Source organism: Acomys minous (assembly GCF_964271855.1).
Source record: "Acomys minous genome assembly, chromosome: 7".
NCBI classification, from domain to species: domain Eukaryota; kingdom Metazoa; phylum Chordata; class Mammalia; order Rodentia; family Muridae; genus Acomys; species Acomys minous.
In genome coordinates, this window is record NC_140488.1 from 34,675,896 (window position 1) to 34,688,580 (window position 12,685).

The 12,685-nt window shown below is 47.9% G+C and overlaps 2 protein-coding genes across 7 annotated transcripts in view; one reads left to right on the forward strand and one right to left on the reverse strand.

Annotated features, from left to right (window-relative positions):
* The window catches only part of SEPTIN6 (septin 6), a 140,130-nt gene that overhangs the window by 22,227 nt on the left and 105,218 nt on the right, over positions 1-12,685 (forward strand). The window lies entirely within an intron of this gene.
* LOC311602146 (dolichyl-diphosphooligosaccharide--protein glycosyltransferase subunit TMEM258-like) lies at positions 3,229-3,641 on the reverse strand. Its single transcript, XM_084789843.1, has one exon. The coding sequence runs from the start codon at positions 3,588-3,590 to the stop codon at positions 3,351-3,353; it is 240 nt and encodes a 79-aa protein (XP_084645969.1). The 5' UTR covers positions 3,591-3,641; the 3' UTR covers positions 3,229-3,350.

Consider the following 12,685-nt stretch of genomic DNA (forward strand, 5'->3'; position numbering starts at 1 on the left):
GTTCGAGACCAGCCTGGTCTACAGAGTGAGTCCAGTACAGCCAAGGCTACTCAGAGAGACCTTGTCTCAAAAAACTGAAAAAAATGGCAATGGACAGCTCATTCTCCACATGGGGAAGGGGGCAGTGGGAACTGACATGAACTCTGGTGCCCTCTGATTTCATCACTGCCCCTTGGTAGGGGAATAGGAAGCAGGCTGCCAGGATGAGACCTGATAGGCTGTGGCCATATAGTGGGGGAGGAGGTCCCCTTCTGTCAGAGGTCTAGGAGAGGAAGAATAGGGCGGAAGATGAGGGAGGAAGGAAATGGGAAGATAAGAGAGACAGGATAACAATCCCGGATGTAATCTGAATAAATTATAATAAAATACTAGCTGGATGTGGTGGCATATGCCTTTAATCCCAGGATCCAGGGAGGCAGAGGCTTGTGGACCTCTGTGAGTTAGAGGCCAGCCTGGTCTACAAAGAAAGTTCCAGGACAACTGGGGGGGAAAAAAGCTTGTACTTGCTGAGCTCTTCCCGCCACTGCTCCAACTCTTAAGTTTTCAAACACACCTTACCAGTTGGTTCCATTCTCATCCCCATTTTTCAGGTATGGAAACTGAGGCCCAGAGTAGTTAGGTGACTTTGCCTGAGACTGTACTGCTAGTATGTAGTAAGGCAGTGTGACTTTAGTTCAGGCTCAGCTCGGAGCTTATGCTCTGCAAATCGCTGCCTTGTGGGAGGGACCTTTAGTGCATTGACTCAACGGAATGGTTCTGATGACAGGCATCCCAGATGCAGAGGAATTCAATAGGGAGAGCAGCTCTGGTCACTAGCATCTTTCCTGGTGGTGCAGGTGACTGCCTTCCAGGCCTTGGGGTTCGAGATGCTCATCTGGGAGACCACAGCTGCCTCATGTGGCACAAACCGTATGAGATGGACCTCTAACTGGAGTCATTCTAATTGACCTGGGGGGGGGGGGTGGCCAGCTGGCGCTTTTTGGTGTTTTTGGTTTTGTTTGAAACAGAGTCTCTCAGTGTAGCTCTGCCTGTTCTGGAATTCGCTATGTAGACCAGGCTAGCCTCTTACTCATGGAGATGCACCTGTCTCTGCCTCCCAAGTGTGACACCACATGTGGCATGGTGTTGTTTGTTGATGGCAGTCTGCAGGTGTATAGGTTGTTTGCCTAAATCATTCTGGCTTCAAATGTGAAGAATCTGGCGGAGCATTTGTTGGTCGCGTCATGGTTTGTGATCATGTAGAGATCAAGTAACAGGACCTGCGTCTTAATTGACACTGAGCTGGCAACGGTCATCTGTGCCTTCTGTGATCTTAGAAAGCTGGAGAGATGGCTCAGTGGTTAAGAGGACACAGTTCTTTCCCAGGGGACCAGAGTTTAATTCCCAACACGTATATCAGGCAGTTCACAGCCGCCCGTAACTCCAGTTCTTGGGGAACCAACACCCTTTTCTGGCCTCTTCTCAGGATCCCACACAAATGTGCATACACTCACTCAACCACACACAAGTGCATAATTTTTTTTTAAAATCTTACTTTAAAAAGATTTAAAATGTGAAGAAAACCGGCCGCACCTGGCATCGCTGGGCTAGTGACCAGGCAGCTAAGACCCAGAAGCCTGCAGTGGTTCCCCACCTGTCAAGAAGCGGTTCCAGCTCTTTTGCAAGTTCAGCTCCTCCCTGAGGAATCTAGTCCCAGCCCCTTACAAGCCATTCTGGTGGCCAGCTGGCATCATCATGGGGACTTCTGTTCCTAGGGCCCCCTGGCAGCCAGTTTGGCAAGAGCGGTCTGGGAAGAGCAGTCATTTGATTTGTTTCCTGTTGGCCAGACGCTTGAGCTGCTGGAAGTGTGCGCAGATGCAATAACTAGCTTTGCTTTCACCGGCCCAGATCCGGAGGGGGGGTTGGGGGAGGGGACGGGAGGGGGAGATGCACTCCTTCCAGAGCAGATAGGGCCTGCATGCCTATCTAGAGAGCTGGGCCGACTTCACATTTGCCCACACATTTCAAAGGCTGTTAAGTGCTAGGGATCTGCCTCCCGCGTCTCTGCCTGGGCTCACAGAACACGCATTTCCCAGGACTCCTGGAAGACTGCTGCAAAAGAACAAGACAGATGCACACATCCAAACGGCCATGCACAAACACATCTGTATGAGTGAAAAAACGCAGATGGATGAGACTTTGCTACCCAAGCTATAGGAATGCGGAGTTGGGGATAGAGGCTGGGGAGACCGGTCAGGCTTTACCTGGAATCTCAGGCTCAAGGGTTGGAGTTCATTGGGAGCAGAGAGCAGGAAGGGAAGGGCCTCTTGATAAGAAGTGACAGGGAGCATTAGACATGTTGAACTGAAGGAGAAGGTGCATTGCAAACATGGCCGCTGCCTTTACAAAACAGGATGACCAGCCAATGGGAAAGATGACCAGGATGGATAGGCGAAGGCAGCGTGGAGGACTGCAGTGATAATGGGCCCTGGGAATCAGGAATCTGGGTGAATTCATGGCTCTGTGACTTACTAGGCCTCCTCCCCTTGCTCAATCACTCTGTCTCTCCTAGCTTTGGTTCCCCCACTGCTGTAGTGGGTAAGATACTAGTTTCTTCACTGTGCTGCTGTAAGGATGCGGTGAAAGGATGCCTGTAAAAGAATGCTTGGAATCTGCAAAGATAGTCAGCAATTGGTATCAAGTCTCAGAGCAGAGAGCCTGGTCCAGTGAGTGATACCGACAAATAGGTGGATTTCGGTTAACTCCTTTAAGAAGAGCTACCTTTCTTGGTGCGTCTAAAACTTTGAATGTAAATCAATAGTCTTCACCACATCTTCAAGGCTGTCAAATACAAATAGCCAAAACACTGAGAATGTAACATTTATATTATTCCTGATTGTGTCATGGTTCTTCTTGCTGTATGTAGTTTATTGTATATATGTGTAATAATATAAATGTATATGTAAAAATATGTTTAATTTAAAAAAAAAAAGAAGAGCTACATGCCAGGCATAGTGGCACAGGCCTTTAATCCCAGCACGCGGGAGGCAGAGGCAGGTGGATCGCTGCGAGTTCGAGGCCAACCTTGTCTACAAGGCGAGTCCAGGACAGCCAAGGCTACACAGAGAGACCCTATCTCTAAAAAACAAAAACATCAAAAAATGATAAATAAATAAAAGCTACCTAACCTGATAGGGGTCATATCAACCAGTTTTTAAACACTATAGCAAAATATCTATCCTAGAAAACTTTTTTTTTTGTCATACATCTGCCTTTATTGGAAACAGCAGGCGGACAAGTGTGGCAATGGTAAAAAATTAATTTACAAAAGCAAGGACTTTGTGAGCTTCCTGGTGGGTACCCTTGGGGACTCAGACATAGATGCCGACCCAGAGCAGGAGGAACAGGACTCCAAAGCCCATGAAGAGTGAGGCCACCAAGGAGATGAGGAGCTCTTTGTAGATGTCGCGTGTGTCCTTGGTGGAGGTGACCTCGTAAACGAAGAACCAGGCAGTAAAGAACATGCCGATGGCCAGAAGTACCACAGTCAGGTGTGGGAAGACAGCTGGGTTCACCGGGCTGGTGTACCTGCTCATGGCCTTGAGCTCCATTTTGCCCCGCACTGGATAAACCACCGGTCCGCCACCGGAAGAACACGTCGGCAGGAGTATCCTAGAAAACTTAAAGGAAAAAAAAAGATGTATTTGGGCTTCTAGTTTTAGATGCTATCAGTAGTTGGGGTATGGGCTAGGTGTTTCCAGGTTCTTGGTGTCCTGGTTTGTTTTCTATTGCTTTGATAAAACACTGACAAAAACCTTAGGGAGGAAAGGGTTGATAGGTTCTTGCAAGCCTCAGGTCACAATCCATCACTGAAGGGAGTCAGGACAGGAACTCAGTGCAGGAACCTGGAGGCAGAAACTAAAGCAGACACAGTAGAGGGAAGCTCCCTACTAGTTTGCATTCTGTGGCTTGCTCAGCTTCCTTTTTTAAATTAAAAAAAAAATAACTTATTTGGATTACATCTCATTTGTTATCCCCTCTCTTGTATCTTTCCGTTCCTCCCTCCCTCCTGCTTTCACCCTACTCCCCTCCCCCATGTCTGTGACTGAGGGGGGAACCTCCTCCTTCACTTTATGGTCGTAGGCTATCAGGGCTCATCCTGGTAGCCTGCTTACCCTTCCTCTGAGTGCCACCAGGCCTCCCCACCAAGGGGAAGTGGTCAAATATGGGGGCACCAGAGTTCATGTCAGAGTCAGTTCCCGCTCTCCACACAGTGATGGATAACGTGATGCCCATTGGCTAGATCTGGATAGGTGGTCCAGGGTTACTGTGTGTATTGTCCTTGGTTGGTCCAGCAGTTTGTGCATCAGCCTACTTTCTTAAATAGGCTGCCCAAGGGTGGCACTACCCGCAATGAGTTGGACCCTCATACGTTAATCCTTAAGAATGAAGATGCTCAAGGATTGTGAGCGTTGTTTTGGGGCCTCCTTTATGGGGTTCGTAGGCAGGAGGAGCTGGCTCTCTATTTCGGTTGGTAAATTGGGTCATATAAATCATCTTCCTATTGAGTTTGTCCTTGTCATAAAGCATCTGATTTTATTCCTATGCACACCCTTACACGTAAGCATCCGGTGGTAAAGAGGGGATTCTCCATTAGAGTGCACTGGAGGCCACAGTTCTCCCTTACTGCACATGTGCTCAAAACCGGTTCAGGCCATAGCACCCTTTGCTTCTTTGTACTGAGACATATATTTGAATATATTTGAATCAAAACTAGGTTCATTTTTCAGGGGAGGAAAAACCTATTCTATTGCTCAGAGAGGGTGCACATATAGGCTACTGTGGTTGCTAGGTGCATTGCTCGGAGTGGAGTGTGTGTGCTAGGCTATTCCCTATGCTTGTCTGCCTCACAGAGGGGTGCAGTTGATGGTGTCTCAGCCTCATGGATTTGAGCCTGAAGAGAGACAGAACATCATGGTACAAGAATTCATGGTAGGAGTTGAGAGATAGCTCAGTGGTTAAGAGCACTCCTTGCTCTTCCAAAGGACCCAGGTTCAATCCCCAATACCCACATAGCAGCTCGCAACTGTCTGTAACTCTAGGACCTAACAACCGTATGCCAACACACCTAAATTAGAATTAAATAATTTTTTTTTAAAAAGGAAAGAATTCATGGTAAAGTCAGGCATGGTAGCACATGCCTACAATCCCAGAACGTGAGAGGTAGAGTCAGGAGCTTCAGCAGCTTACAGTCATCCTTGATACACGGGGCCCTGTCAACAGAGCGAAAGCAAAGAGTTCATGGTGGAGTGAGCCAAGAAGCAGAGAGAGAGCTAGACAGGAAGAGGCCAAGGACAAGTCCCTGGGGACCTTCTTCCTCCAGTCAGGCCCATCTCCTAATAAACCCATTTATCTATGAGCTCAATAGTGCACGATCGATTAAGTCGGCATCCTCACAGTCAGTCACTAGCCTCTCAGGAGCACTACCACTTGGGGACTTTTGGGGCTGTCATATTTTATTTCATTTTCAAAATATCTTATTTTTACTTATGAGTATGGATGTATATATCTCTGTATAAGTATGCATGCGTCTCTGTAGTAGGCATCCACAGAGGACAGAAGAGGGTGTTAGAGCCCCTGAAACTGCCCAACATGGGTGTGTGGGGGGATTAAATGATAGCCCTCTGGAAGAGCACTCTCAAACCCCTATCTTATTTTCTTTTTCTTTTTTCTTTTCTTTCTTTCTTTTTTTTCTTTTTTCTTTTTCTTGGTTTTTTTGAGACAGGGTTTCTCTGTGTAGCCTTGGCTGTCCTGGACTCGCTTTGTAGACCAGGCTGGCCTCGAACTCACAGCGATCCACCTGCCTCTGCCTCCCAAGTGCTGGGATTAAAGGTGTGCGCCACCACGCCCGGCCTCTTATTTTCTTTTTATTTATGTGAGTATGCCCGTAAAGGCCAGGAGAGGGCGTTGGGTCTGCTGGAGCCAGAGCTAGAGGAGATTGTGAGTCACCTGATGTGGATGCTAGGAACCAAACTCTGGTCCTCTGAAAGAGTAGCAAACACTCTTATCTGCTGAGTCATCATGGGCTATTTTCTGTTCAGTTATAGCATGAGTTTTCTGAAGCAAGTGGCTGCTACGGAAATGGCAGGTTCATCTCCCTGAAGATGTTCAAGCAGCTGCTGGACCAGTATTTTCTTGGGAGCTCCATGGGGGAACTCCTGCACGTAGAATGCTGGACCATATGTGAAGGATTTGTTTTGTTGCTATGACAAAATGTGTGACAAATGCAACTTAAGTTTGATGATACAGGTCTCCATGGCAGGAGAGGCAACATGACAGAAACTTGAGGCAGCTGGTGCTCAGCCACCTTTCCCTTTGTATTGAGTCCAGGTGCCAAGGCCACGGGTTAGTGCTGTACACAGAGAGGGTCCCTTATGACATGCCCAGAGAGGTTCGGCTCCTAGGGGATTCTAGACTCTGTCAAGTTGTCAGTCAGTATAAACCATCACACAGCGTCACTGCTAAGGGCTCCTCCAACCCTTAGGGTTGAGGATTTTACCCTGTGTTTCCACAAAGTCCAGTCATTAGAATGTACTCTCCACCCTATACTTCTGTCTTTGATTCCACTGATTTTGACCTACACAAAGGCCTTGCCCCAAGAGTTATCACATTAAAACAATTATTTATGTGTATGTGTCTACGTAACCATATGTCACATGTGTGGATGGCCACGTAGGCCAGAAGAGGGTGTCAAAACCCCCTACATTGGGAGTTATAGGAAGTTTTGAGCTACCCGAAATGGGTGCAGGGAACTGAACTCAGGTCCTTTGGGAGAGCAGCCCAAGCTCTTAACTACTGAGCCATCTCCCCGGCCCCAAAGTCAGTTTATTATTATTATTTTTTTTTTTTATGGTTTGAGAATTTCAGACATACATATGTATTTTGCTCAAATCTATCTGCCCAATCCCACCCTCCAATTCTTTCCTACCCACCCAATGTTTTCTTTGAAAGGACATCGCTGCAGTCGGCTCACTGTCATGAAGGAGGAGTTTCACCAGCTCTTAGCTTGCCCTCCTACCCATTGCTGCCACTCGGCCCAGCTCATCTGCAACAGATGTAGCTTCGAGCAGGCAGCTGCTGGGCTTGGCCATGCTCCCACGTGCCTCCTTTGTCTACTTTGCCAGCCTCCGGACAGATGGTCCTAATTCTCTTCTGGGCAGCCCTTGCCAGTGGCTGCTGTTTCTCCAGGCACCACTGTCTTTAGACTTTTCCTCCCAGTGGGGAGCTGGAAACGACTCAGGCAAGATCTCCCTCCCTCCTTCTTAGACCCCCAACGACAGACTACAGTTGCATCCCACAAACATTCTCCTTAGGAAACCCATGGCTTTATTGGGCTCTCTCAGAGAATATGAGTGGCTGGTTACGGGTAAGAGCGTGGGTGACCCTAAAACAGCATCACTGGAAGCTCTGCGCCCATGGCTGCTTAAGGGGACCATCCTGCACGTAGCCCTACTCAGCCCATCTCCTCTAACTGCTTCCTGAGACCCCATCCCCACCCCCAAGGCCACAGGCACACAGCTAAGAAGCCCCTGGCTCTCCTACTCCTGCCCCTCTCCGAGGAGGCACCGTCCATAGTGTCAATAGTTACCAAGCCCAGCTGTGATTTTTTTTTTTGCAAGCACACACAGCTGGTCTTACAAAGACAGCAGCAGTTTGGCTCACAGGATGGTGCGGGATAACAACCGCTGTTCTCTGGGGCAGAAGCAGGCAGCTTGTCCACCCCAATGCCCTGTGGAACCCCCTCACAGAATACTTGGCTCCAAGTGGGGCCTCTCCATGAGCATAGCTGGCTGCCAGCTGGCCAGCTCCGCAGTGACTCCGGAGGAGAGCTGCCAAGGCCTGGCCTGGACCAGTGGCACTGAAGCACAGCCCCCTGATCCCCAGGGGGAACCCTGATTTCCACACTTGTAAGTGGCTCTCCCATGAGGAATGTGTTACTTCTCTGCTTGGGTGTTAAAAGCTGGCTAGAATAGGCAGCCTAGGCTGGCGGTGGCGGGTGGGGCGGGTAGGGGGGATGTTTGGAGTCCGGGGTCTGCCATTCATCTGCGCTGGGACCTTAGACAATGCTCATTATCTTTCCGAGCCTCCATTTTCCCATCCGGAAACTGGCCATGCAAATGACATGCTTGCTTCAGCTCTCTTGCTTCAGCTGCCTCCCAAGATGATGACAAGGGCTGGTGCAGCTGCTCGGAGGTGGGGTGGCAGCATGGCAAGCAAGTCCCAAGTCACAGATTTCTTCTTCTTCTTCTTCTTCTTCTTCTTCTTCTTCTTCTTCTTCTTCTTCTTCTTCTTCTTCTATTGTGGGAGCAGACAGCATTCACTATTGATTCTTTGAAGTGTTCAAGTTCACACAAAGACATGTCCCTCCTGTTCTGGCATCTGCTTCCCATCCTACCCACAGAACACTGCTGTCCTTCCTACTCTTCTCTACTGGAAATTATAGCCAGGCCCCTCCCTCATGCTAGGCAAGTGCACTAACACAGACATATGTCTGTAGCCCCCCCCCCCCTCTTTACAAACTACGACCCAGATAGGCATGTGCATGACTGCGATCCCAGCACTCAGGAGGCTGAAGCACCGAGGCCTCAACTATCCCAGGGTCTTTGTACATGCAGTTTCTCTTTCATGATAGTCTCCATCCTTTGGTGAGGTCTGCTTCCTCACTTTGTTCTGTCCTGGTCAAGTGCTGTCTGGCCAGGAGGACTCTAGAGAAAATTGCAGTGTTGGTGCTCTTCCGTTCCCATCACTAGCTTTGGTTGTATCCACAGATGTCACCCACACCACTTAACACGACACGTACTATGTCTGCATGACACTAAAAATGGAATTAGGGGCTGGAGAGATGGCTCAGCAGTTAAGAGCACAAGCAGCTCTTCCAAAGGACCTGGGTTCAATTCCCAGCACCCACACAGCAGCTCACAATTGTCTGTAACTTCAGTTGTAGAGGATCTGACACCCTTGCACAGACATGCATGCAGACAAAACACCAATGCCCACAAAAAAATCATTAAAAAAAAAAAAGAATTTAGGCGACCCTTTTCCTGGATGAAAGCAATTATAACAACATAGTCTTGTTCTTGAATGAATGGGTACCTAGAGGTAGATGCATGGTTTGGCCACAAGGGGGCAGCAAAGCTCTCTATTCAGAGGAAAGCCAGGCACCTTTGTGTGCAAATGGCGATCAACCAGCAGATCTTTAAACTACTGGGCACCACCCACACCAGGGTCACCATATGAAAAGGAAAGTATAGTTTAAGTCTCAGCTCAATTATTTACTATGTGCTCTTGGTTTCATTATAGCCTATAAAGGTGTGTACCACCACTGCTCAGCTGTGCCTTGTTTGGGGGTACCATTTTTCTTATCTACGATAGCTAGTGAATCTAAGTACTGAAATAAACTGAGAACCACATCTATACTGTTGTTTTGGGTTAATGTTTGCTTTTAGATTTATTTATGTTGTGTATGAGTGTTTTGCCGCCTGCATGTTCGTGCATCACGTTTGTGCCTGGTACCCTCAGGTCAGAAGAGGGTGGCCAGATCCCCAGGAACTGGGGTTATGCACGGTTGTGTGCTGTTAATTGGCCATGGCCCTCTGTAAGAACAAGTGCTCTTGAACACTAAGGCCTCTCTTTAGCCCTTGTTTTGTGTTTTTCAGACAAGGTTTCACCATGTAGTCCAACTGGACTCTAACTTACTAACCTCCTACCTCATCCTCATCCTCCCAAGCGCTGGGATTACAGGTATGGGCGACCACACCCACTTTGTGTAATGTTTAAATCAGGTTACACAAATCCTTCGCAAACATTTATCATTTAGTTATGGTGAAATCATTCAACGGTCTTTCCTTTTTTCTTTTTTTCTTTTTTTTTTCCCCCTTTGGCTTTTCAAGACTAGCTTCAAACTCACAGCGATCCACCTGCCTCTGCCTCCTGAGTGCTGGGATTAAAGGTGTGTGCCACCACGCCTGGCTCCTTTGTAACTTTTTAAAGTGTACCATATATTAGCTATAGTTGCTGTACTGTGCAATGGCACACCAGAATGTCTTTCTCCTCTCTATAACCTTTTCCTTTTGAGCAGTCTCTCTGTCTCTGCCTCTGCCTCTGTCTCTGTCTCTCTGTCTCTCTGTCTGTCTCTCTGTGTCTCTGTCTCTGTCTCTGTCTCTGTCTCTGTCTCTGTCTCTCTCTCTCTCTCTCTCTCTCTCTCTCTTCCAAGACATGGTTTCTCTGTGTAGCCTTGGCTGTCCTGGACTCGCTCTGTAGACCAGGCTGGCCTCAAACTCACAGTGATCCGCCTGCCTCTGCCTCCCGAGTGCTGGGATTAAAGGCGTGCGCCACCACTGCCCGGCTTTGAACAGTCTCATACCTCAGTCTGGCCTGTAACTTATTATATAGCTCAGGCTGCCCTACGATTCTCCATCTTCCCGCTTCTCCATCCAATTTACTTCCAATTCTGGGATTGACATCGGTCTACCTGTTGTTTGGTGTCCGCTGACCAACCCTTCTTTTTCCTTATTGTGGTCAATGTCACTGCCATATTATTTTTGAAACAGAGCATCTCTTTGTAGTTCAGACTGACTTGGAGCTTCTGGGAATCATCCTGCCCCAACCTTGCAAATGCAGGGATTACGGGCCTGAACCACCACCCAACTGACTCATTCATTGATAGGTTTCGCCTGTCCTTCCTCCTTGCCTACACTGGCTCCCGGAAACCGCCCTTCTCTTCTCAGCTTCTATGAGATCAGCTGTTACGTATTCATATGTGATGGGTGAGATGCCCCACCACTAAACATAGTGCTCTCCAGTGCTTTTCATGCTGTTTCCAGTAGCAGGCTTTCCTTCTTATGGTTGAATAGTATTCTATTGTGCATACGTGCCACATTTTCTTTATCAGCTCCTACGTTGATGGATTTCAGTACTTAGGTACTTCCTGTGGCCAGTGCTGAGATGAACACACAAGGACAGATGCCTTTTGGACGTGCTGACTTCATTTCCTCTTGGTACATACCCGTCTGGGAGATTGCTGAATCATCTGATAGTGTTATTTTTATTTTTTGGGGGGACCCCGCCCCAGCCTGTTTTCCATAACGGCTATGTTAATTTACACTCCTAGCTTGCTCTGCATCCTGACCCTGATTACAGCTGTGACTTCATGTATCTTCATGAGCTTATGGGGAACTGACTTCTGCCAATCTGCAAGCTCTCTGAGGCCAACTTCATGTCAGTACTTCCCACAGCTGTGTTGTAGACCCTAGCATGGCGCTGGGTGTATATCATCTGCTCACTGAGTACCAGAGTGAAAAAGGATACTGATTTCTCCTTCTTCTTCTTCTTCTTCTTCTTCTTCTTCTTCTTCTTCTTCTTCTTCTTCTTCTTCTTCTTTGTCTTCTTCTTCTTTTTCTTCTTCTTCCTCTTCCTCCTCCTCCTCCTCCTCATCATCATATTTTATGTATATGGGTATTTTGACTACATGTTTGTCCCTGTACCACATGCATGCCCATGTTCCCACAAGCTAAAAAAAAAAAACAACAAAAACAAACGAACCTTTATTGTACCTTACTATCAATTGCATATAAATATATAAAAAGTGAGTAGCCCCTATCCTCCCTTGGCCTCAAAGCCAAGGTCCTTGAAGAACTTTGTTCCCTTCTTTTCTTAAGCACTGGGTCTGATTGCCCAGAGAGGGTACTGCCTTCCCCCAAGGTCAGACAGGAGAAGAAGGGGAGGAGCTAGATGCCGGAGGGGGCGGTGTAGGGGGAGGGGACTCAATAGCTGTGTGGGAAAACTGTTCCTCACTGCTGGGCCAGTAGGTGTCTGCCACTTTTCTTGAAGTTTCTGCATGAGCAGAAACATCCCCACTGCTATGAGGAGGACTCCCAGAATGGAAAAGACCATGGTGATGGCTACAACGGCCTCTAGAAGGTTATAGGCCACCATGTTAGTTCTGGAAGTCAAACCTGGGTTCTCTGGAAGAGCAGCAAGTGCTTTTTAACCCCTGAGGCCCCTTTCCATCTCTGGGCACTGTTTTCTTTTGCCTGAACTTCTAGCATTGCCTGTGCCACTTCATATCCAGGAAATTGGCTATTCTGGCCTACTTCTGCCAGGAGGAGGACTGGTTGATGGATGAAGCCATATACACGGGGCCAAGGAGTAATGCAAGCTAAGTCTGCCACCACTTTCAGTTACGGCTGTATTAGAAAAATGAAAACAGTCAGATGTGGTGTTGCCGGTTGTTATTCTTACAGCACCTGGAGGGATGAAGCAGGAGGAGCTTGGGTTTGGGTCTAGTCTGAGATGGTTTGGGTCTAGTCTGAGATGGTTTGGGTCTAGTCTGAGATACAGGGCCAGTTGCAAGCCAAGTTGAAATATATAGTGAGATGTTTGTCTCTAAAAATAAGATGAGGGCCAGGCATGGTGGCACAGGTCTTTAATCCCAGCACTCAGGAGGCAGAGGCAGGCAGATCGCTGTGAGTTCGAGGCCAGCCTGGTCTACAAAAGTGAGCCCATGACAGCCAAGGCTACACAGAGAGACCCTGTCTCAAAAAAACAAAATAAATAAATAAATGAATAAATAAAACAATATGAGGGATCGAGAAGAAGGAAAGGAAGGGGAGAGAGTAGGAGAGGAAGAGGAAGAAAGAGAGGGACT